This window comes from Microtus pennsylvanicus, chromosome 1 (assembly GCF_037038515.1).
Source record: "Microtus pennsylvanicus isolate mMicPen1 chromosome 1, mMicPen1.hap1, whole genome shotgun sequence".
In the NCBI taxonomy this organism is placed as follows: Eukaryota; Metazoa; Chordata; class Mammalia; order Rodentia; family Cricetidae; genus Microtus; species Microtus pennsylvanicus.
Window position 1 is genome coordinate 102,143,955 of NC_134579.1, and position 25,548 is coordinate 102,169,502.

The following is a 25,548-nucleotide window of genomic DNA, read 5'->3' on the forward strand; positions in this document are numbered from 1 at the left end:
TAAAAATGAGTCTGAGAGGAGGACAAGACAAAAAAAGAAGTCCGTCTATTCTCTAGATGAACAGAAAAAAAAAAAAGAAAGAAGTCTGTCTATAAATTCCCTAACATGAATTATCTGCAAGCCTTAGCTAAAGGACTATGTATCTACCAGTACCCGACTACCTCCACTTCCCAGTGAACGGATCCAGAACAACCAAATCCCACCTCCTCTAAGGAACCCTTCCACTCAGTAATTATTACCACTACATGCAGAACAAACTAGAGGGCCGAGGCATGTGTGAGGCTGTGGGTTTAAACATCGGTACCACAAAATTAAAATCAGAAATAAAACACAGGCAAGGAAAGCAAAGACAGTTTGAGAAGGCTCAAGCTTTCCTTACTTTCTGGCGGAGATCAGGTATTGAGCTTCACTCTTCCATCTCCATTAAATCTTTGTCTATTTGATGGATGAAGAGGCAAGCACTAAATCACTATCATAATTATATTCTTTTTGAAGCTGCAGAGATGGCAAAGCAGTTAACAGTACATACTGTTCTTGCAGAGGACAAGATCCCAGCACCCATGCCAGGAGGTTCACAATCACCAGTTACTCTAGCTCTAGTGGGATACAGTACCTTTACTTCAGGGACAAGAACACATATGCACATATCCAATACATAACGAAGATAAACTTTTTATCTGGAAGTGGTGGTACAAGTCTTTAATCCTAGCACTTGGGAGGCAGAGGAGGCCTATTTCTTAATTTGGAGGACAGGCTGGTCAAAATGTCAAGTTCTTGACCAGCCAGCCAAGGCTACACAGTAACACACTGTCTGAAAAGAAAAGGAGCAAATAAATAAATATTTTAAAAAGTTTTTTTGTTGCAGGGTCTCACTAGGTAATCCTAGCTGGCTTGAACTCACTATTTAGCCAGGCTGGCCTCCAAAAGACCTGCTTGCCTCTGCCTAGCAAGTGCTGGGATTAAAGGCATGTTTGGCTTACATTTTTATAAAGATTTATTTTATTTTTAATTATACATATGTGTCTGCTTGGAGTATGCACAAGAGTGCAATTGCCAACGAGGTCAAAGGTGTCTGATTCTCTAGAGCTGGAGGTACAGGAAGCTGGACATGGGTGCTGGAAAGTGAACATGAGGCTCTACAAGGGCAGTATGTGCTCTTTATCACTGAGCTACCCCATTGGCTCGTAAAATTGTGTGTGTATGTGAATTTCTTTGATACAGGGTTTCTTTCTGTAGCTTTTGGAGCCTGTCCTCGAACTCGCTATGTAGACCAGGCTGGCCTTGAATTCAGAGATCTGCCCACCTCTGCCACCACGGCCTGGACATAAAATTGTATTCTTAAACACTGTGTACTACTATCTTGTCGGTTACACAAGGCATACCAATATAATCAGACATAGTGGTGTATACTTTTACTACTCAGAAAGCAGAGTTAAATTACTGTGTTTGAGGCCAGCCTGATCTTACACAGTGAGTTCTAGTCAGGGCCACATAGTAAACCCTGCCTGATGAAAACAAAAAAAGTTACATAAACTTTTGGTCCCACATATATATAAAACAAATCCAAACAGGTAAGACACCAGCTCAGGAAATGACTCCAAAATGAGCTTCTAAAGCAGCAGCTTTCATGAGTACTTTCTTGCCCTCTTACCCGGGCTTCAAACTCTGATGTTCCCTCCATGTAGCCAAGTCCTCCTTTCTGCAGCCTTGTTGCCACTTCAATAAGATCACTCCGCAGGAAGTTCAAGAGCTCCTGGTTGCCGTCACAAGATTTTAAACCCAAATTTGGCTTCCGAGCCAGATAAATGGAGTGAGTAATTTCTTGGTACCTACAAGAGTTGGAATAAGGAAAAAGGAGAAGTACAGAAACTTTCAGAGGTACTTCTGCATTCCCCAGCAGCTATATAACTGGCACTCAGTTTCTGTGTTATCATATATTGGATATTAATGTTTCACACAAACAGAATCATACAATATGCAGCTTTTTGTGTCTGGCTTCTTTTGCTTAGTACAATGTTTCAGTGCACAGTATAATATTCTGATACCCAGGTGGCAGTACAAACTAGTGCTTCACTCTTAGCTATTTTTTTTTATGTTTATGGGTCTTTTGTCTGTATATGTTCTGCACAACCATCTCTTGTGTTCTACACAACCATCTCTCCAGCTTTCAACCCTTCTCCTGCGTGATATGCTGCTTGGACATGTCACATTTTGTCTTTCTGCAGATAGACATCAGTTATGGTACTTCTAACCTTTGGTCTATCATGAATATTGACAGATCAGTTTTAAACGCTAATTCAGACAGGAAAACATTTTCCCAATACTGTGTAAATAAAATGGCTCACGGCTTGGTGAAAGGCACACACTAGTCAAAGAGCAATTATGCTACCCTGGATCATGTATGACTTAAATGTGTATTTTTCCAAATAAACATGATGCTAAAAAAGATTACAAGTTATGTCAACAGCAGAGTTATAGACTTTATTTTTATGACTTTACTTTAATAGATTATCAGCAAAAAGCCAGCTATAGTTGTACCCCACTCTAGGCAAAAGCTCCTTGAGAACTACACCATCATATACAAGGTAGAGGCAGGAGGGTTAAAAGTTGTCATCTTGACTATAGTGAGTTCAAGGCCAATCTGGATATAAGACCCTCTTTCAAACAAGCATGCAAGTTGAGGCTGGAGAGATGGCTTAGCTGTTAAGAATACTGGTTGCTCTTCTAGAGAACCCCAGTTTTGATTGCCAAACATCTACACAGTAGCTCACAACCATCTTAAACTCCAGTCCCAGGAGATCCCCACCCTCTTCTGGCCTTCCAGGACACTGCACACACATGGTACAGACATACATGCAGACAAAACACTTATATTCACAATATCAATAAATTAAAAAACAAACAAAACACAACAAAGAAAGCATGCAAATAAGCTCAAACCAAAAAACATCTGGTTGGGTATCATGACGCGCACTTTTAGTCCCGGTACTAGAGAGGCAGAGGTAGGCAGATCTCTCTGAGTTGGAAGTCAGTCTGGTCTACATAGGGAACTTATTTCAAAACTACATTGCTCAGATACTGACGTTTACACTTAGAAGATGTGAGCAACAAGAAGAAACCCTTACCTTTTCTCCAGTCTCTCTTTGAGCTGACTTTCTCTTATTCCCTGAGGATGAAGGCAATTTAGCAGTTCATCCAGTTCCTTCTGACTATCACATAAGAACCTGTAGAAGCAAAACAAAAATTACAAGTTGGAAAAACAATTAAAATCAAACAGTATATGTAGTCTCAGGATAACAGTGAGTGTGAAATGCAGAATTTTAGACTGTTTTCAATCTAAGCCTACCATTTACTATTCCCATGAGGCCTAATATTACCTTTATTTTCAGTTATGGGAGGAGCCAAGAACTCCTGATACAATACAGACATCTGTTCCTTTTTTTCTGAGCTAAGGTTTCCCTGTATAGCCATAGCTGTCCTGGAATTTGCTCTGTAGACCAGGCTAGCCTCAAACTCCCTGCCTCTACCTCTTATGTGCTGGGATTAAAAGTGTGTGCCACCACTACCAGAGACAGACTTTATAAAGGCAGTAGAAAACATGCCCCATACAACTTCAAAAAGTAAACTTTATACCTCAGACTAAAAATGCTAAAGATATTGATATTTTATGCAATCAAGCATATTTTATGCAATCAAAAGTAGCAAAGACCTTCTCAAAATCTAGTTCTTTGCCTAAAGCAGAACTGTACAGAGACCAACAGTATTTAAAAATTATTTTCAATTGAGTAAAATTTACTTAATGACTGTATGTGTCTTAAAATTTTATTTATTTATATGCATAAAATGTTCTGCTGGCATGTACATGCCATAAGAGGGCACCAGATCTCATTACAGATGGTTGTGAGTCACCATGTGGTTGCTGGGAATTGAACTCAGAACCTCTGAAAGAGTAGTCAGTGCTCTTAACCTGAGTCATCTCTCCAGCCCCAACTTAATTTTACTTTATACATGGTTTTTAAAGTATAATCAATCACCAAATCAAAATACTTCATATTTATGAACCAAAACAGGATGCTACATAAGATGTGCTGTACAACAGACTTGGTGCATGCCTGTAATCCTAGCATTTGGGATTCCTGCTACAGCAGGTAGAGTGAGCTCAATGCTAACCTGGGTTACAGAGTTGAGTTCCAGACTGGCCTGAGCTATAATAGTGTAAGACTCTGTGTCTCAAGAATAAGGGGTGAGTCAGGCGGTGGTGGCACATGCTTTTAATTCCAGCACGTGGGAGGTAGAGGCAGGCAGATCTCTGTGAGTTCTAGGCTAGCCTGGTCTACAGGTCCCAAAGCTACCGAGAAACTCTGTCTCAAAACTGTGCCCCCCCCCCAAAGAATCAGCAGTGAATCCAGCTCAAAATACACAAAATTATATTATAAAGGGGTATGTTAGCTAATCTAGGTTGTTAATTGGACACAACAGGGAAAAGGGACCCTCAGTTGAGGAATTGCTTCCATCAGATAGGCATGTGGACATGTCTGTGTGGCATTTTCTTGATTGCTAATTGATATATATAGGAGGAATATATATCCCACTGTGAACAGTACCATCGCATGCAGGTGGAAAGAAAGGCAGCTCAAAGTGAAGCTGGGAGCAACCAGTAAACACTATCCTTCTGTGACTCCTGCCACAAGCTCCTGCCCTGGCTTCCCTGGAGGATGGACTGTAACCTATAAGGTAAAATAAGCCTCCCCCCCCCCCCCAAAACTGTTTTTGGAAAAGAGAAAATGAAATCCTAAACTTTGAGAAAAATAGCTGGTTACCAAAAGATCACATCTGGTTTTAAAACAGTGAGGTTTTTTGATTTTTTTCTTTTGAGATAGGGTCTCAATGTAGCCCAGGCTGGCCTTAAATTCTTGATCCTCCTGCTAAGATCTCCTGAGTGCTGAGATTATAGGAATGTACCACCATACACAGTTTATGAGCTGCTGGAGGATGCAACTCAAGCTAGGCAAGCAGTCTCCTGAGCCACACCCTTGCCCAACAGTAAGCTTTGATGTGCAAAAACTAAGCAACACAAAATATTCTTTTTTTTTTTTTTTTTTTTTTTTTTTTGGTTTTTTCGAGACAGGTTTTCTTTGGAGCCTGTCCTGGAACTAGCTCTGTAGACCAGGCTGGTATCGAACTCACAGAGATCCGCCTGCCTCTGCCTCCCGAGTGCTGGGATTAAAGGCGTGCGCCACCGTCGCCCGGCAACACAAAATATTCTTAATGTCACTGTTTTGAGTACTTTCTTCATCAACACTGGAAAGGAATAGGATGAGCAAGCCAACGGGTGTTCCTGTTACCATAGGTTCTGTCCTTGCTTGGGCACCGTGGTCTCCACAGCAGCTTCTAGTGCTGATGCATGGTGTGCATTCATACTGGCATTTTTGCCTAGACTTGCTTTCTTATCTAAGGAAAACACAAACGTTAAGTTTAATACATTAAAAACCCAACTCCATTTTAAAAAACCTAAGCAAACTCCACGCCCAGCCCAAAATATATAGATGCGACATATTAATCACTGAACATGTTTATATTTACTAAATAGTTAAATTTTAGTTAATAAAATTTAAGAACTACCTAAAACACTCCTATTCTCAAATTCATGAGTATTCATAATGTTATACAAGACCATTACATAATACACAACGCTGTATTATGAGGAAAAATGAAATTCTAAACCTTGATAAAATATCCGCTTGTTAAAACCAAACAAACAAAGTCCCCCAAAACAAAATGCTTTAAAATAGTAGATATTAATATCATATATGTAGTATGCAGGGTCCCCAGCTCGTTTTGTAGTAATACTTCTACTAGAAACTATTTTCAAGGCTTTTCTAAGGCTGGCATTGTAGACAGCCGTGCCTCTGCCAGAGTAGACAGTAGTGCCTGGCACTCTACACTACAAAGAGCAACCACGGGGCTAAACTACACATCTGGTAGGGTAGGTGGATTACATGCAATCTCAATACATAGTATATTAAGTTTTTAATGAAATTTTAAGATACAACTCTGTTATAAAAAGAGCAGCTATACTTCTTCTCTACAGGTAAATAGCTGCACAGTTTAAACCTTAAACAAACTGAATTGTTCAAAGCAGTGGGGGCACACGGCTTTATCCCAGTACTCAGAGGTAGAAGAAGGTGCAGCTCTGTGTGTTTGAGGCCAGCCTGGTCTACAGAGTAAGTTCCAAGACAGCCTAAGTTACATACAGACAAAAAAAAAGAAAAAAGAAAAAAGCTAAGATGAAAATGACTAACTTCATATCAAAGCAAATAAAGAAATTGTTCTTTTTGCAGGACGTGGTGGCTCATCCTTTAATTCCAGTACTTGGAAAGCAGAAACAGGGAGATCTCTGTGAGCTCAAGGCCAGCAACTTCTAGGCTACATATTGAGACTCAGTCTCCCCCCCCCCCAAAAAAGGTTATTAATTAAGATAAGCCCTACATAGAGGTGCCTGCCACCAGGCCTGCAGACCTGAGCACAATTACAGCCCCATACCTGAAGGGTCTGACTTCACAGCCAACTGTTTTCTAGCTTAACTTCTTCACCAGTCCCTCACATATTTGTAAAGTACACCAAAAGCAGAATTTTCTGCAGGTGATATAATCTATAATTAAAGTAATTTACAAACCAACAGTGCTGGTGCACACCTTTAATCCCAGCGCCCAGGAGGCAGAAGCAGGTGGATCTCCTAGAGTTCAAGGTCAGTCTGATCTACAGAGTGAGTTCCAGAACAACCAGGGCTACACAAAGAAACAATGTCTTAAAAAAATGAAAATAAATATAAAAATTTAACATGAAAAAGCCTTAAAGGTATATATGAAGAAATTAGTGGTTTTCTTTTTTGTTTTTCTTCAAGACAGGGTTTCTCCATGTAGCTTTGGAGCCTGTCCTGGAACTCACTCTGTAGACCAGACTGGCCTCAAACTCTCAGATCCACCTGCCTCTACCTCCTGAGTGCTGGGATTAAAGGCATGCACTACCATCACCCAGCCTGGTTTTCTTAAGTCTGTGAATACTAAGTTTGCATTAGGAGTGTTTCTAAAATCAAGCACTACTTTAGAATAAAAGTAACTTCTTGGAGAAATACAATATTTGAGAAGCAAACTTCATTAGGTTATTATAACCCAATGGCTCTTAACAGGGAGGGGAGGTACCAGCCAGAGGATTTGTGCAGGCATTGAAGATATTTGGACATGGCTACTGACATCTAGTGGGCAGAGGTGGAAATGCTGTCAAACTTCCTATTAAGGTCCAAAGAATCTTTTAACTACAAAAAAAAAAGCATCTTCTGAGTTTTCCCTTTTGAACATATTCAACACATATACACATTGAAGAAAGAATATAAGTTATGCAAATTATACTTATCATTTATTTTATCAATTAATATACTTCACAGCCAGCATTCAGATGAAAAATATTATCAGTGACTCTTCAAATGCTTCTAAATCACCTATATATTTATTTATTGGAGAGTGGGTTGCTCACAAGTGCCTGGGCCTCAGAGGATACCAGGCCTGTGCACATGTGGTGCACAGACACATATAGGCCAAACAGTCACAGACATTAAAAAAAAAAAAATCAAGTAAAATCCATGCCCATCCGTCAATTTTCTAAAAATGCGTTTTTATTTCAAAAAGGGAATAAAAATCAGGCAAGATGTTACATGCCTGTAATCCCAGAAACTTGAGAGATAGAGGCAGGAGAACTAAGAGTTCAAGGTTGTCCTAGGCTACAAGGAGAGTCCAAAATCAGGGCTTAGGGGCTAAGAGCACTGGCTGCCTTTCCATAGGACCAGGGTTTCAATTCCAGAACCGACAAGGAAGCTCACATATCTGTAATTCTAGTTCCAGAGAATCTGATGCCCTCTTCTGACTTCCACCAGCATCAAATGAACATTGCACCACTTTGCACACATACATAAACAAAACACACATAGTTACAAGCAACATACATCTGTTTTGTTCTTTAGTTTTTCAAGAGAGGGTTTCTCTGTGTAGTCCTGGCTGTCTTGCAACTTGTGTAGACAAAGATGGCCTCAACTCACAGACTCTGCCTCTGCCTCCGGAGTGCTGGGATTAAAGGCATGGGCCATCACTGCCTGGTACATTTGGAAAATCTTAAAAAAAACTTCAAAACCATCCTAGTTATTGAGGTCCCAAGCAGGGGGTGGTCTCCTGCTTGGTGGTTGTCCTGTTCAACTTCTGAGTTCAAGCTATGCCTCTGTTTCAGCCTACCAAGGAACGGTAACTATAGATTCATGTTTTTGTACCTCAGTCTCGGTAAACCTTCTGCACCCACCCACAGGTTTTAGACAGGTTCTCACCATGCAGCCCATGTTGTCTCAAATTCACAACCTTCCTAAGTGCTGAGATTACCTTCACAATGAGCAGCCACTTAATTAAAATTAAATATTGTCTATTTTCTCCTTACTAGGATTATAGTGAAGTGACATCCAGGACCTTGTCTTTTTTTTTTTTTTTTTTTGCTGTCAACCCCCCAGCACACCTAAATTTGCTTTGCACAAAACACGTTTCATAATTAATTTTATTTTATTTTTTTATTTTTTGGTTTTTCGAGACAGGGTTTCTCTGTAGCTTTGGTGCCCGCCCCGGAACTAGCTCTTGTAGACCAGGCTGGCCTCGAACTCCCAGAGATCCGCCTGCCTCTGCCTCCTGAGTGCTGGAATTAGAGGCATGCGCCACCACCCCCCGGCTTCATAATTAATTTTAAAAAGCAGAGAACGAGGGCATATACCTGATTCCTTAGTCTCCTACCTCAATTCCAGGTTTGACATCTCTACAGATACTTCTAAGGTACAAAATATAAAAACAATTTCTGTAAAATCTATACCCATGTGCATCACCTCTTCTCTCATTTTGCGAGGAACTACTAGGCTCTCTACACGCTCATCTTTACCAAGCTGAGCCAGAAGCTAGGGTGGTAATAAAGAAAACATGTGCCTGGGATAGGTGACAGAGTAAAAAAGGCAGGCCTCGGGCTCTATTCTACATGAGTTAGTTAAAACCACAGACAGTCCCTACTTAAAATATCAGGAAGCCTGAGTGAAGGTCACACCTGCAATCCTGGCACTCAAGAAGCTGAGGTCAGAGGCTTGATAGTTCTAGGACAGCCTGAACTATAGAGCAAGACACTGTTTCAAACAGAAACGTTTCATCTTTATAAAAGAGGAAGGTCAAAATACATTCAACAGAAACAGCATTTGAAATTTAAATCTTTTCCCATGACAGCAACATGCCGTGCTCTTTCTTGAGCTATGGTGTGGCCACAACTCCCAGGAAGACAAACGAAAACTAGAACTCCACAGTGCTTTGTGCTGCTCCATACTTCAGACTTACTCAATGGATTCTAGACATAAACACCTCCCACCCGTGAAAGGATGACAATATACTTACTGCGGGGACAGTAATCCTCATCAGGTGAATTGTTGTGGTCTTTTCGGTGATGCTTAAACCGGTAGTCGATGCTGTTATGCACCCAGCCCTTTTCAATGAATAATCCTGGGACTTCATTTGAGAAGAGCCAGTATCTACAAAGTACAACCAGGACTTAGTAACATCCATGACAAGGGAGACAGTGGGCAGAGAGAAGGCTGGGTCACTTTACTCCTGGAGTGACTGCCTAACAAGGTGGAGGAGCACGAAATACAGCTGACAGCACCGTCCTCACAATCTGACACAGAGAGTTATAAAGAAAAAAAACATAACAAAGATGCCTTGGCATTTGGAACTCATCTAATGCCTGTGTCATTCCTGTAACGTCTATTCTGTATTTTTAGGTTCCACACAATGCATGAATTTAAAATACTTTAAAATGACTTTATGGCCGGGCGGTGGTGGCGCATGCCTTTAATCCCAGCACTCAGGAGGCAGAGGCAGGTGGATCTCTGAGTTCAAGGCCAGCCTGGTCTACAAGAGCTACTTCCAAGATAGACTCCAAAGCTATAGAGAAACCCTGTCTCTAAAACAAACAAACAAAACAACAACAAAATGACTTTATTTGTGTCAGGGTTTTGCCTTCATGTACATATGTGGGACTGGTAACCCGCTGGGATCAGAGAGCTTGATGGCAATGTGGACTGCTGCATGCCTGGAACTGCGTGTGGCTCAGGGGCACCAAATGGCTGAGGCAGGAGCGGCTCCGGCTCCGCCATGCTGAACTGTGCTGATCTCAGGCAGGAGCTATCATAATTATCATAATAACAGCGTAGTTAAGGTTTAGACTGGGCAGAAAACAGGCAGTACCGTTATTACCCCTACACGGCACATCTTAAGTTTTTAAGAAGTGCTCCTGGATAGTAAAGAATTACAGATTCACAACTGGACAGATTCAGACATAAAAGACCTCTAAATGGGTCACAGTATTAGATAGACATACGTAGGCTTGGGAGAAAGAAGAAAAAGAGTATTAAAAAATCATGAAGTAAAGTTAATGCTTAAAAAAAGGGTAAAGTCTTTAAAGAGAGTACAGATAGTCATAGATTAAAAGAAGGAAAATAAGCCACGTAAAAATGGAAAATTCGGAGAAAGCCTAGATTCTGTATATTATTGTGTTTTCTTTAAATTTTTTGACTATGAAGGAGCTAAATACAGAGACATTTCATTGTGTGGTCTGCTAAGCTAAACCAGCATATATGTTCTAAAGGTATCTTGACTTTAAAATTTGGGTCTAAGGATATGATGCTTTGGAAAAAAGGTTTTTCTTTTGTTTTCACAGAAGATGAGAATTGCTTCTAGACCAATATGGTATAATAGACCGCGCCCTCCTGAAAGGTTGCTGTGAACACCCTCAAAAAATTATTTTGCGCAACTGCTGACTGAGAGGAACATAGCAAACAGGATATACCATGAAAGACCTAATTAACAGCGCCCCATACAGCACGAAGCAGTTTGGAGAGAAATAACTACATCCATATTCCCAAATATTGGTTATAAATGTTCTTTTACATTTAAAGGGGGATATGAATAACTCGCACTGATATGAATCATGATTTACTGATACAAATTTAAGGTCAGTTTTGTTATATGCATATTTCTGATCTTGATTAAGGTATTGTGATTGTGTAGTTCATTTAAAAAATGTAATGTATAGTTAGTAAGTAAGTTAATGGATAATCATCTATAATAGTCAAGTTTGTAGTCATGTTAGTTAGATTTTCTACATGTGTATAGATATATTTCAGATAGGTATTCTTCATATATTTCAAAGACTACAGAATATGGCTTTTAAAATGTTTTAATAACTTAGGGCTTTTCATGACAATGAGACACGTCTGCTCCTGGCAGCACCAATCTACTTCAAGAGGAAGATGGGCATCGAAGAAGCTCCTTATGGAGTTGGTTAGCCATCTGGGCAAGAAACTGCTCTTGCCTGGACTGCTTAACTGGACACAAAGAACCCACAGAGAGAGGACAGCTGAACTTGCCTAAAGGTGAGATGTTCCTTTAGGGTTCCTGATTCATGAAAGAGTCTGCAAGACATTCTGCAGGATATAGAAGAAAGTGACTGAACTGTCTTTGAAATTTCCTGCTTTATGGAAATGTCTGCTAGATACTATGGGCCTGTAGACTGAAGATAGATGTCCCAATGGTACAAAAGATCTTTGGGTGACTGTCCAGGCAGCGAGATGTCTCTGTCATTTCTAGAGTTTTGGAAGTTGCTTACAATACTTCCTGTTTACTTAGGTAATATATCCTTATGGAGTCTTTGATGGGAGTTGAAGAATAGTTATAGTTTTCCTTTATTATGATAAAAGATAAAATAGATATAAATATTGTAACTGTAATTCTTGCTTGGTAACTGTTTTATTATATATACTTTTACTATGTTAAAGTGAAAGCCTTTTTTGTTTAAACAGAAAAAGGGGAAATGGTATAGGAGGTTCTTCTTTCTATGTGTGGCTTTCATTGGTTAAATAAAGAAAACTGCTTTGGCCTTTTGATTGGGTAGCCCTTAGGTGGGCGGAGTGGACAGAACAGAATGCTGGGAAGAAGGGAAGTGAGGCAGACACCATGATTCTCCTGCTCAAGATGGACACTGGTTAGACTCATGCCAGTAAGCCACAGTCCAGTGGCGACACACATTAATAGAAATGGGTTAATTAAGATGTGAGAGTTAGCCAGTAAGAAGCTAGAGCTAATTAAAACTGCCAGGCAGTGTTTAAATGAATACAGTTTCTCTGTAATTATTTTGGGTATAAACTAGCCGGGTGGAGGGATACAGCCTGCCTGCTCCTCATACTATAAGAGAGGGTGTCAAATCCCCTGGAACTAGAGTTTCAAATGGTCCTGAGACACCATGTGGGGGCTGAGATCCAAATCCATTAAGTGCTTTAATCACTGAACCATTTCTGCAGCCCCAAAATATCAAACCATTTTAAAAGAAGTATTAGGATTACAGTACATTTGTCTGTATTTAAATTAGCTATCTATGCTACCTTCAAGGGCCAGAGCAGATTTTTTTTTTTTTAATTCCATAGCACTGGGAATAGAACCCAAGGCTTATGCAAGAGCTCTGCCATAAGCTACCAATGAGCCTGGAAGATTGTCTTACCTAACTTTGTAAAACTAGCATCTGGCACCAGTAATAGGAAATAAAGGAACAATAAACAATCATACCCAAAAACAGAAGTGGAAAACTGAGCAGAACAGTTCATTTCTAGCACCTTAGCTCGCTAACTAGTAACAACTATGACCACCCACAAGACACAGAAATAGGTCAAGTAACTTACCTGTTATGGTTGCGGTCTGTACCAATAGGCGTCCTGCGAAGTACAAGCTTCGCCTTGGCAATCCCTTCCTGGAAAGCCTTCTCAGCAGCCGCCTTGTGTTTCCGAATTCGTTCCTCTTCAGCTTCCCGTTCCAATCTCACTGGTAAAGATTAGAAACCAAGAAATGCCTGTATGAAGTATATCTTTACTAGACCTTCCTTTCTTCTTTTGCCATCTAAAGTTGAACTCTCATCTATGATCCTCCTATAATCCTTACATCTTCACAAGGTTACACCCCTCATTGCCATAGGATCCTTAAACAGATGGGGATGAATTAAGAAGAAAATATTTCAGTCAAGCTGAATGTGGTGGCATATGCCTTTATACCCAGAGGAGGTAAGTGAACTCTGTGAGCAAGGCTATCCTGGTCTATAGAGGGAGTTCCTAAACCAACCCACATCCCCGAACACTGCCAAAAGAAATATTTTGACCAAAAAGAACCTGACAGCAATCTGTCTTTAATATGTATGTATGTTGCTTTAGCTGGCCTGAAACTTGCTATATAGACCAGGTTGGCCTTTACACTCAGAAGTCTATCTGCCTCTGCCTCCTAGGATTAAAGGTGTGTGCCATCATAGCTGTTGCCTTAACATGACTGATAGAAGAAAAAATAAAATCAAGAAAGTAAAGACAGAGAAAGGGATGCAGTAGTTATTGTAGAACTAGGTGTGTAGTACAGTGCTAGTGTTTGCCAAGCAGTCAAATCCAAACAACACACACACAATATTGTACCAACTAACAATTGGCTAATCAGAAAGCTCATGCCTTTTCCGTTTTTCAGACAAGATCTCACTACATACCCCTGGTTGGTCTGAACTCTTGGAGATATTATTCTTTTTTTTTTTAAATATTTATTTATTATGTGTACAATATTCTGTCTGCGTGTATGTCTGCAGGCCAGAAGAAGGCACCAGACTTCATTACAGATGGTTGTGAGCCACCATGTGGTTGCCGGGAATTGAACTCAGGACCTTTGGAAGAGCAGGCAATGCTCTTAACCACTGAGCCATCTCTCCAGCTCCCGAGATCTTATTCTTGAGAGCGGAAATTAAACATGTATGCAACTGTGCCTACTTCTCCCACCCCCTTATTTGGTTTCTCCAGACAGGGATTCTCTATGTAGCTCTAGCTATCCTGGAACTCAATATGTAGATCAAGTTGGTCTCAAATTTAGAGATCTGCTTGACTCTGCCCCCAACCCACCGAGTTCAAAGGCATGCTACACTACCACCACACTACTTTTATTTTCTTTAATCCCAGCACTTGGAGGAAGAGGCAGTCAAGAGTTCAAGGCCGGTCTGATCTACGGAGCTAGGTCCAGGACAGCTAGGGTTACACAGGGAAATCCTACCAAATAAATAAATAAATTTATCCTGTGTTGTGTGAAGGTCAAAGAACAACCTGTGGGAGTTAGTTCTCTCCTTCTGCCATGTCGGTCCCAGAATTTTGCAAGCTCATGCTGCTAATCATGGCAGCAACTGGCACTGAGTTCTTTCACAGGCCCATATTTAAATGAAATGTAGAGAATACATAAATCTAGAGATCAGTAGTTGTTAGGGGCTAAGAACAAGGTATGACTTTCAAGGTTCCTTCTGGGATTGTCTTTTATGCCCTGGCTTCTTTTAAGTAATGTACTGTGTTACATGCTACAACACAGATGAACCTTTCAAAAAAAATGCTCTTGTGCACATATGCAACGCCAGGGCAGAGGGATTTCCTTGAGTACCGCAAAATATTATTTATGTATGGTTATTATTACACGGTTTATTGCCATCTCTAGAACCGCCCCCAATTACTTATTTATTTGATAACTATTGTGAGTGTTTTGGCTGCATGTATGTCTATGTACCACTTGCATGACTGTGGAGGGGGTGTTGGATCCTCTGGAATTAGTTGTGAGCCTCCATGTGGGTGCTGGAAATTGAACGAAGGTTCTCTGGAAAAATAGCCAGTGCTCTTAACTGCTGAGCTATTTTTCCAGTGTGCACAAGCACATGCGCACACACACACGAGCGCAATTATATGCAACTGTACAAAGACACTCAGCTAAGAACAGAGGCTCATGCCTATAATCCTAACGTTCTGGATGTTGAGACAGGAGGATGGATGTAAGGCCAACTTAAGCCAGAGAATAAGTTTCAGGAAAGCCTAAGGTAATAAGAGTTTGTCTCAAAATTATGAGAAAACAAGAATATCTTATGGAGTGCTAGGTTAATGTACACAGAATAAGTTAATAGTTGTGACAGATACCCTACAGAATAAGTTAACAGTTGTGACAGATACCCTACCATTATTCTAGTACTTTCTGTTCTCCTACCCACAAAAGGGCTTTTCTAAACCTCTCAGTACAAATTTTACCTTTTGTTTCTCTCTCCTGGATTTCCCGCTTCCTCTTAGCTTGCATGCTAAGCAGCCTTCTGCTTTTGACAGCACTGATCATGTCATCTGCTTCCATTTCGACTTGATGCTCAACCTTCACAATTTCTTTTTTCCTGTCCATTTTGCCTAGCCCATTCTCTTCTTTGCCATTTTCTTTATTTCTGGCTTCCATCTCTTTCCTTCTTTGTTTCTCTGCTCTCTTCTTATCATTCTCCTCCTTCAGCACAGCGAGACGCTCCTTCCACAACTCTGCAGACATCTGCTGTCTTGTCTCCATGTGGTCTTGGACAGAGTATGTCATGAGGATCCGGTGGCAGAGAGCTGTCAATATCCGTAGCTTCTCTTCTGATGTCAGCTCAAAGAATTCTGAGGTCTCGAGCTTCTCGAGGAACTCATCTTGCACCTCACTGTCCTCAAATGGTGAGGAATCTTTATTGTCATCTGTTTCTGAGCCCTCACTGTCCTCCTGGACATCACACCTGCGCAAGCAGAGCCGAACCAGCTCTGAGACAGAATGCAAAGTGAGGGGGATTTCTGACAGCTTCATCCCCAGTTCTCCATAGTCTTCAGCAATCTCATCCTGAAGTAAGGTCTGCAGCAGAATGACCAGCACTCTGTTCAAGTACAAAAAACCACCTTTATCTGCACTCAAGGCTTCCATTAGGGACACAGCAGTGATGGGGTATTGAGCATCAGGTAAGAGCAACCCAGAGTAACAGCTCAGGAACTCCACCACCAGGGCTACATCCCCAAAAAGGGTGTTGGGCAGCCCTTCAGGAGTATCTACCAGCCTAAATGTTGGGAGGTTTCTGCCGCCTAACTCCTGGTCCTCATACCGTTTCTGCTTTTCTAACTTCTCCAGCATTTCTTTCTCTCTCCGTTCCTTGGCTTTTTCCCGCAACCTCTCTTTTAGCTCCTGCCGTTTCTTTTTCAAATATTCCTTTCGTTGCTCTTCAGACATAGAAGCCCACCTCTTTTTATGTTCCAGGAGCTCGTAGCGTTTCTGCACAAGAGTCCGTAACTCTTCTGGAAGACGGGCTCTATCTTCATTGGAGAGGATGCGTGCTGTTTTGGAGATAACGCAGGACAGGGCACTCTTCTTGTCCTCTTTGTCTTTATTTTCTTTGTAATAGGCAATCAGATGCAGGGCAGCAGGAGGCAGGTGTTTATGAGGTTTACCCGAAGACCTTGGTACACCCCCAGAACTCCGGGGGGCTCGAGTCATCTTCTGGGTCCCTTTGGCCATATCCAACAAAGTCATCTGTTTCATTTTGGTCTTGGGAGTCTTCACACACTTGCTGGGTGATTTGGAACTGCCTGTGGATTTCTGTCCATTCAAGATGCCTTTGCTTCTGCCCCTGGCCTTCAAAGGTTTGTCGCTGTGCTTCCCTGGCTTCTTGGTGGATGGGCCTTTCTTAGGAATGTGAAAGCTGTGTAGTTTGTTGGGGGACATAATTTTCATCACCTCTTCCAAATGCTCTTCTGGAGACTTGGAATTCTTTGAGTTCTTCACTTTCAGTGGTTGGCCATTTAACGACTTCTCCAAGTGCACATGGCACCATAGCTTAGGGTTTAGTGGGGAACTTAGAGAAGAATTGTCTCTTTTAGGTTTCTTTGAGGGTTTCCTGTCTGGAGATCCATTATTCCTCCTCTTGGTAGAGGGATTGAGAGTCATGTACTAAAATTTAAGAACAGGAGCAAAATTACTGTTAAAAATCTAAGTGCAGCAAGCAACATCTAAGCACTGTAGTGGTGCTCTTCCCCACCATACACGGAAGAAGCTCCACATCCAGGGCTACACCACAGTGACACCATGTCTCAAAACAAAACTATACTCTGCTGATGTCATGGAGTCATATCTATAATCCCAAATGTAGGCAGTGGAAGCAAGAGAATCAGAAGTTTGAGGTCTGTCTGTTACATACCAAGTATGAGGCCAGCCTAACTCACATCAGATTCTGTCTCAATGTTCCCTATCACTCAAAATGTACACTGGGAAGCTGCACAGTTCAGTGATAGGATGCTTTCCTAGTTTATATGAGGAATTGGGATCCACCTTCAGCCTTGCAACAAAAGCCCATCATCCTTTGACATCAGATGCTTTACACAACTAGCTCTTTGTTTACATATGCATTAGTGGTTCTCAAAGATTTTAATAAAATCTATGAATACTTTCTCCAGCTGTAACAATACACAAAAACTATGCATACAATCTCCAAAGTCTATCCATGAACCTCAGATCAGAAAATAAATGACCCAGAAAACAGCAGCATCTCAAGACTTTAAGAAGTACTACTCTGGGAGAGGAGAGGCACTGGGCAGAGAAGAGGAAAGGAAAGTGCAGTCAGATGTAATATATTAGAGAACTAAAAAACAAAACAGTACTCTCAACCTAGGGACATGATTCAATGGTAGAGCCCCTACCTAGAATCCCCCAGTGAGGGGCTGGGGTGTGGCTCAGTGGTAGAGCACCTGCCTAGAATCCCCCAGTGAGGGGCTGGGGTGTGGCTCAGTGGTAGAGCACCTGCCTAGAATCCCCCTGTGAGGGGCTGGGGTGTGGCTCAGTGGTAGAGCACCTGCCTAGAATCCCCCAGTGAGGGGTGGGGGTGTGGCTCAGTGTGGCTCACTTGCTTACCACGTAAGAGCCTGTATTCCATCCCTGAAAATGGGATGTTGGAGGGCGTAGTCCTGTTCTTGAAACAGTTATATCTTCATCCTTTGATTTTATGTTTCAGCTTCAATAGTTTGTGCTTTAAGTAGAATATACTACCTAAATCATTTGTCTCAACCCAGAGGCATATGTTACTGTGAAAACGTAAGAATGCCAAACAATAGATAACACTGTTCAGATAAAGAACTCTCCTGACCTTGTTTCCTGGTTTTATAAACTCTTTCTTGCCTTTTCCCATGAGAAAACTCACTTCTATGACTACATCTACAAGCTCTATAACTTCTCATTTCTTTTATATACAGTTCTTTAAAAATCTGATTACATTTCATATTCATCCTGTGTTTTGGGGGGTGACATGTACATGCCAAGTTGGGTGTGTAGAGGTCAGATGAAAATGCAGAGCTGGTTCTTTCTTCCCACCACGTGGGTCACAGGAATTGGATTAAGATGGTTGGCCTTGGCCACAAGTATCTTTACCTACTGAGCTCTATTGCCAGTCCTGTTAATCATGTTCGAATGTCCCTGATTCATTCTCTCTGGCACCCTAGTCTATAATCTTGCAATATCACAAGACCATAAATCCACTCATTTTATCACATTTTCAACATCCTAACCTGTTGGTTTAAAGAGATGTGGTGTCAGTGCCAGGCATGGTGGCTCACACCTATGATCCTAGCACTCAGGATAGAGGCATAAGGATTCACAAGTTTCAGGACAGCTAGGGCTACACAGTGAGACCCTGTCTGAAAAAAAACAAATAACTCCACAAATAAATAAAAAGGATAAGATCTTATTATAGTGCCCAGGATGGCCTCAGGTCTCTGGACTCAAGCCATGATCCTAAGCAAGCCTGAGCAGTAGATGGGACTCAGAGAATGGACCACCATGGCTGGCTTCCACTCTTCACCTCAATTTAATTTTAGGCAGTCATTACAATCCAGCTCACATAAACCTACAATTTCCTTCATATTCTGTATTTACTTGAAAAACTCCACTTTGCTCTGCCCCTGGCTGTTCATGTTCATCGTAAACATGGTTAGAACAAAAACAAATCCATCGCCGGCACACCAAGAGACCCGAGCTGGCCCCACACTCACAGTACATGCCCTTCAAGTACACCCTTCCCACTACTACACTCGCCTCTTCTGACTCCTCAGGAGTGCATGCCTCATTTCCCTCACACAGAATTACGTAAGAGGAGTCTGGCATGGTTGCTTACACCTATAATCCAAGCACTCCAGAGGCCAAGGTTGAAAGACTGTCATGTATGAGTCTGAGGTCAGCTAGGACTACAGTATGAGACACTACATCAGAAATGAAACAAAAAGGTGGGACAGGTAGAGGAACTACACCACACACCTGGAATTCTAACAGTTGGGAAATTGGGATTTCCTCATATTCAGTCAGACTATGCTATAGTGTCAGTTTCAAACACAAACCAAATAGACTTAAGAGTTTAGAACCTGGCCCATTCAGCCTGGTCTACAAGAGCTAGTTCCAGGACAAGCTCCAAAACCACAGAGAAACCCTGTCTCGAAAAACCAAAAAAAAAAAAAAGAAAAGAAAAGAAAAAATAACCTGGCCCACTGGTCACACCAGGAGTTTCTATTTAAATATGTATTGGAAATTTGTAACCGATCATAATATTCTAAAAAATGTAATTTTAAGTAAGGTGTGAAATGTACAAGCCTGCAATTTCAGCACAGACAGGGGCAGGAGGGTTAGGAGTTCAAGGTCAGCCTGGGCTATATGAAATCATGTTTGAAAACAAAAAACCCAAAACAAGTCAAAATAATGGAGTTGACTGTTAAGATACAAACAGCAGCTCCTTTTAGCTAACAGGAAAACGACAAATGAGAACTTTCACTCTAGGAAGCAGCTCCGCATGAGCACAACCTAAGAGACTTCCCATTCATTTTTGTTTTTACTTGTTTGTCAAGACAGGGATTCTCTTGTGTAACAGCTCTGGCTGTCCTGGAACTCGCTCTGTAAACCAGGCTGTCCTGGAATTCACAAAGATCCATTCGCCTGCCTCTACCTCCCGAGTGCTGGGATTAAAGGCATGTGCCATCACTCCCCGGCGAGACTTCCCATTCTTGAATGGCCAGGGCTAACTGGAGAAAATTGAGAGAGTAGATTGCACACAGGCTTGGGAACAGATGCAGACTACAAACCATGAGCTTGAGAGGCCCTAAGATGGGCACAGGGGAATTAGCTAAGGTAATAGGAACCTAAGAACCAAGAGGTAAAAATATGATGCTCTTGATAGCGGTAAGGGAGCTATCAAGGGTTAAACTGATTACTAAGATGTCCAACAATATCAACTGAGATTTAGCCAGGCGTAGTGGAGCATGGCTGTTATCCTGGCATTCAGGAGGGAAGGAGGAGGGACAGTTCAAAGAGGATAACCTGGACTACACAAAACTCTGTCTCTAAGAAAGAAAAATTAAACATTAAGGACGGGATCAAAGAAGAAACCGACAGAACCACAACAAAACAAAAAGCAAAACAGTCTGAATTGAGAGGCTAGGCCACTCAAACTCTTCTGGCTATTGACTAACCTCCCCCCCAACTTTAAAGCCCAAGCTGACCTTTCAGAATTACAGGGCCCACTAACACATGCCTATCAATCCTCAGGAGGCTGAGGCAGGACCGGCTACATAATGAGATGCTATCTAAAAATGGAATTAAAAAAACCAGCACTATTAACTATGTATTAGTCTTTTAGCTGGCTGCTTTAGTGCCCAACTAAAACTGAATATTGTGCTTTCCAATAGCCTCAAGACAGAGGTTTTATCATCTTAAAGAACTTGAATTCTAATCATGACTCCTGGGATACCTTCCCCCAATATAGTTTCCTGGTTGTAGTTTCCCAAAACTAAATAAACAACTGCACAACAGGATAAACATAACAACACTCCAGCTGACGCTCAGGAATATTCTTAAAGTCTTATAAAGAAAAAGAGACCGGGGGGCTGGAGAGATGGCTCAGCGGTTAAGAGCACTGACTGCTCTTCCAGAGGACCCGGGTTCGATTCCCAGCACCCACATGGCAGCTCACAACTGTCTGAAAATGCAGTTCCATGAGATCTGACACCTTCACACCAACGAACATAATAAAGTTAAATAAAAAAAAAAGAAAAAAAAACAAAAAGAAAAAGAGACCGGCCAGGCAGTGGTGGTGCACTCTTTAAATCCCAGCATTTGGGAGGCAGAAGCAGAAGCAAGCAAATCTCTGAGTTTGAGGCCAGTCTCGTATACTAAGCAAGTTATAGGACAGCCAGGACTATTGCACAAAGAAACCCTGTCTCAAAAACCAAAAAAAAAAAAAAAAAAAAAAAAGAGACCAATCAAGCTACAGAGATTTTCTTTATAGGTACTTTTAATAGCTATCATTAGAACTAGAATGTCCAATTTAATGACTCTACTTTTATTTTTAAATAATTCAAATTTAAAGCAAGCTTCTTTCACTTCTTTTTAGATATGCACTGTTAAGAAGAAGAAATAATTCAGACAGCTAGTTTAGTGAGACAAGTTCCAGCCACTATTTTCATCAAGTCGTACCACATTAAAAAAGAAAAAATTCTTTTCTAAAAAATGAAGAAATGAACTCACCCAACCCCCTCCCAACAGGCCGGCTCCCGGCATGAGCAGTCCTTCAGTAGCTGGATCATCTCAGCATGAGGCATGCTGGCAGTCACAGCCAAATGGGAGCCGGCATGGCTGGACTCAGGGGGATCTGAAAAAGTATAAAACCACTTATGTGCTAAGGGTCTCCCTATCTTCCACTCAGCACAATTCAATACGACTAATGGGGGAAGGGGTGTGGAAAAACCAGAATAAAAACAGCAAAATTTTTTGGTGAAGGCGCTTTCTCATGGCTAAATAATTATGACAGCAACATGAGAGGCCAAAAGAAAAACAGAATATATAGTATTTTACTTTGTTCCCACCAAAGAACAGTACCACTAGGACAGTATGTCAAAGAAAACATTCCGTGATCTATAATAACAGAAATAATCTGCGGCAATTCAATCTGAAACTGAATTTAATAAATAAAATAAAAGCAGTATATCTAAGCAGTCAGACCAATTAGAAAACATTGTCAATCTCTCTCTCTCTCCTTTTTTTCTGAGACAGGGTTTCTCTGTAGCTTTGGAGCCTGTCCTGGAACTAGCTGGTCTGGAACTCAGAGATCTGCCTACCTCTGCCTCCTGAGTTCTGAGATTAAAGGCGTGAGCCACCACCACTCAGCTTAGAAAACATTGTCAATGAGTACCTGGCATCTCAGTAGTGTGCATGTTTATGTGATTATATATACGAGTGCAGGTGATTTGTAGATGTGAAGTCTCAGCTAGTTCTGAGCTGCCTGACGTGGTATGTTAAAGTTGGGTCCTCTAAAATGAGAAACAAATGCCCTCTTAACTACTCAGCCATGAACACCCGACTCACATACCTAATTCTTATTTCAGTAGCTTGGGCTGTAGGCCCCTATTTCTGTATGGTGTAGCAGCCAGGCATAAAAGCCTGGTCTGAGATGATCAAGTAGCTCTGCAGACAAGCTGTCTCTGTATAACAATAGCAAGGATATACTGCTCCTTTCTTCTTTTGTTAGAAATGTAGATCTCCTGAGGAGAGGTGTTGGCTGAAACTGGTCAGGATGTTTGGTGCTTATTTCTTGGTAATTTGGAGGAAGTCTTATAGAGATGCTAATTCATGGCCTATGTGACAGCTAACATACAGACAGATGCAGACGTGACTAAAGGCCATTCACCAGGGTTACCTAGCATACAGCCTAAGGTGTTTTCCTGCTCAATTTCTGGGATGATATATAAACTGTTTGGAGAATAAACGGGAGAGATCTTGCCCTTCCTTGACAACCGTATAAGTTGTGTCTGATTATTCCTCATGACTGCGTACCAGTCCAGTTAGGGAAGATAATTATCTGTGTTGGACCCACACGGGCTTCAACATTGGGCTTTTTATATCTGTTTGTTTTGAGGCAGGGTCTCTCTATGTAGACATGCATGTCTTGGAACTTACTCTGTAGATAGACTATACAGTTGAACTCACAGAGATTCACTTACTTCTTGAGTGCTAGGATTAAAGTCAGGTGTTACCACAAGAACACAGCTCCAGTCTCTCTCTCTCTCTCTCTCTTTTTTTAAACTCACTGAAAATGGGATGGAACCAGATCCTCTCACAATAGACAAGTATTCTACCACCGAGAGACAACTCCAACCTTTCCTACTCTTCTCATTCACTCAATACAAAGTAGGAATCTGAGGGTAATATTCATATAGAACTTACCTCATTCTCTATATAGTTTTAGTAAGTTACCTGGGAAGGTTTTTTAGATTTTGTTTTAATGTAGTGCTTGATACTGGGCCCATAACTTCACACACAGAAGTAAGAGGAATGGAGACCAAAATAAATAAATAAATAAATAAATAAATAGGTAGATAGATAGATAGATAAATAAGGGGGGGGGGGACTAGGCCAAAGTCTTGGCTCATCACCCACTTTTATTTGGTTCTAGCAATGGTTGTCCTTGAACGCGGAGATCTGTCTGCTGTCTGCCTCTGCATCCCAAGTGCTAGGATTAAAGGCGTATATCATTACACTTGGCTCAGTTTTCCTTTATAAAATATTAACATCTTGGTTAGTATTTTGTTAACTAAGCTAGAATTATCTGGAAAGAGGAACCTCAATTGAGAAAATGCTTCCAACAGCTGCACACAGGCAAGACTATAAAGCATTTTCTTGATTGATGATTGATGCGAGGATGCCCAACTTCCTGTGGGTGGTGCCACCCCATGGCTGGGCAGATGGCTGTGAGTTATATAAGAAAGCAGGCCAAGGGAGCCACAGGGAACAAGCCAATAAGTATCATTCCCTCCATGGTCTCTGCTTCAGCTCCTGAATGAATTATCAACTGTTAAAGAGTCCAAAATCTGAGTCGGGCATTGGTGGCTCACACCTTTAATCCAGTACTCAGGAGGCAGAAGCAGGCAGATCTCTGTGAGTTCAAGGCCAGCCTGGTCAACAAAGAGAGTTCCTGGACAGGCTCCAAAGCTACACAAAGAAACCATGTCTCAAACAAACAAACAAACAAAAGAGGTCAAATTCTATCTGGACAGTGTGCCACAAGATTTTAATTCCAACATTCAGGAAGCAGAGGTAGGTGAATCTCTTGAGAGTTCAAGGCCAGCCTGATCTACCAAACTAGTTAAAGAATAGTTAAAGAAACTTTGTGTTGAAGAGTTCAAAATCTGCCATAAATCTAATTCTACTGTGAGTTACTAGAAAAAAGAAGCTTATCTAACAATGCTCTACTTAAGTGTCCAACATTAACAGGGACCTTACCTTGTAAGGGTCAAGTAAAAAGTCACTGAATTTGCTAGGCAGGGAATATTTCTTCACCAATTCATCTTCTACCACCCAAGGTGCATTTTCACCAGTACCAGCACGTAAGGCATTATGCCGAATAAAGTACCGAAGAATCTCCTTATTTGGTGGCCTCTCTGTTCGAATCAAGCTGTCTGCTGGCACATTGCTGATGATCTAGGTAAAAAGGTAACAAAGAACTCAGCACTGGGACCAGAAGCAGGTAGGCAATAAAAACAAATACAGCCTTTCATGGGAATGCAGGGGTGGGGAGGGTGGGGGGTAAGCGCACCTATAAATTAGAAACGGCAAAATTTTGAGATAGAATTTCAACTTAAACATTCCAATAAAAATGTCAATTAAAATGAGTACACTTTCAAACTCCACACCATCAACTTCTCTAGCTATAGCTTCATCCTAGGAAAAAAATGGAAAGTCTTTTAGTAGGAAAAGAGGATGAGGATTACCTAAAGATCCGTCCTTCAAGGGTTCATGCTGGTACATACAGATAACCTCAGTACTGAGAGGCTGAGGGAGGAAGACAGTGAGCTTGGAGGGCTAGCCTAGGAAACATATAGCCAGATCTTCCCTCAAAATTACTTAAGAAAACTGGGTGGTGGTGGAAGTAACACACACCTTTAATCCCAGCACTCCGGAGGCGGAGGCAGAGGCAGGTGGATATCTGAATTTGCACCGTCCGATGTACAGAGTGAGTTCCAGGACAGCCAGGGATACACAGAGAAACCCTGTCTCAAAAACCAAACAACAAACAAACAAGCCACAAAACAAAAACAAAAACACACACACAGAAAAGAAAAGAAAAAAAAAAAGAGCAGTTGTTTGGGCCTCACCAAACCGAAAACTCGAGTCAGAGGCAATACCAGCAGGAGAGCTGAGGAGTCTCCATGTTTCATAAGCTGCTCCGGTGACTATTTTATATGCTACCATTTCACTTTACAGTTTAAGAAAATTTAATGAAACCACAGATGCTTATTTTAAGTAAATGAAAGGGACAAGATACACAAAATACATTTATTATATTATTTTTCTACCTTTGAAAGCCACTTGAGTCCTAACTACTGATAACCAAATTCATATTCACCAATGATCATCTCCAAGTGAGGGATGATAGGTCATTTATTTTTTGTTCACACTTTGCCTTCCCATAACCAGAGCTTATTATGACTTGTGAACAATTTGTACCATCAGTAGGAAAATAAATGGAAGTAGATGAGATTCACCAGCATGTTTTAACTAGCTAACCACTAAATGAGAG

General features: G+C 41.3%; 1 protein-coding gene across 1 annotated transcript in view; it reads right to left on the reverse strand.

The window, feature by feature from the left end:
- Baz1b (bromodomain adjacent to zinc finger domain 1B) overlaps positions 1-25,548 on the reverse strand; it is a 65,187-nt gene that overhangs the window by 15,180 nt on the left and 24,459 nt on the right. Inside the window, exons 6-12 of the mRNA XM_075976987.1 lie at positions 24,252-24,449; positions 15,194-16,892; positions 12,797-12,935; positions 9,462-9,595; positions 5,346-5,451; positions 3,126-3,224; positions 1,652-1,829 (exon numbers count right to left, since the gene is read on the reverse strand). Of these exons, the coding sequence (XP_075833102.1) occupies positions 1,652-1,829; positions 3,126-3,224; positions 5,346-5,451; positions 9,462-9,595; positions 12,797-12,935; positions 15,194-16,892; positions 24,252-24,449 (2,553 nt within the window). The remainder of the gene's footprint in view (positions 1-1,651; positions 1,830-3,125; positions 3,225-5,345; positions 5,452-9,461; positions 9,596-12,796; positions 12,936-15,193; positions 16,893-24,251; positions 24,450-25,548) is intronic.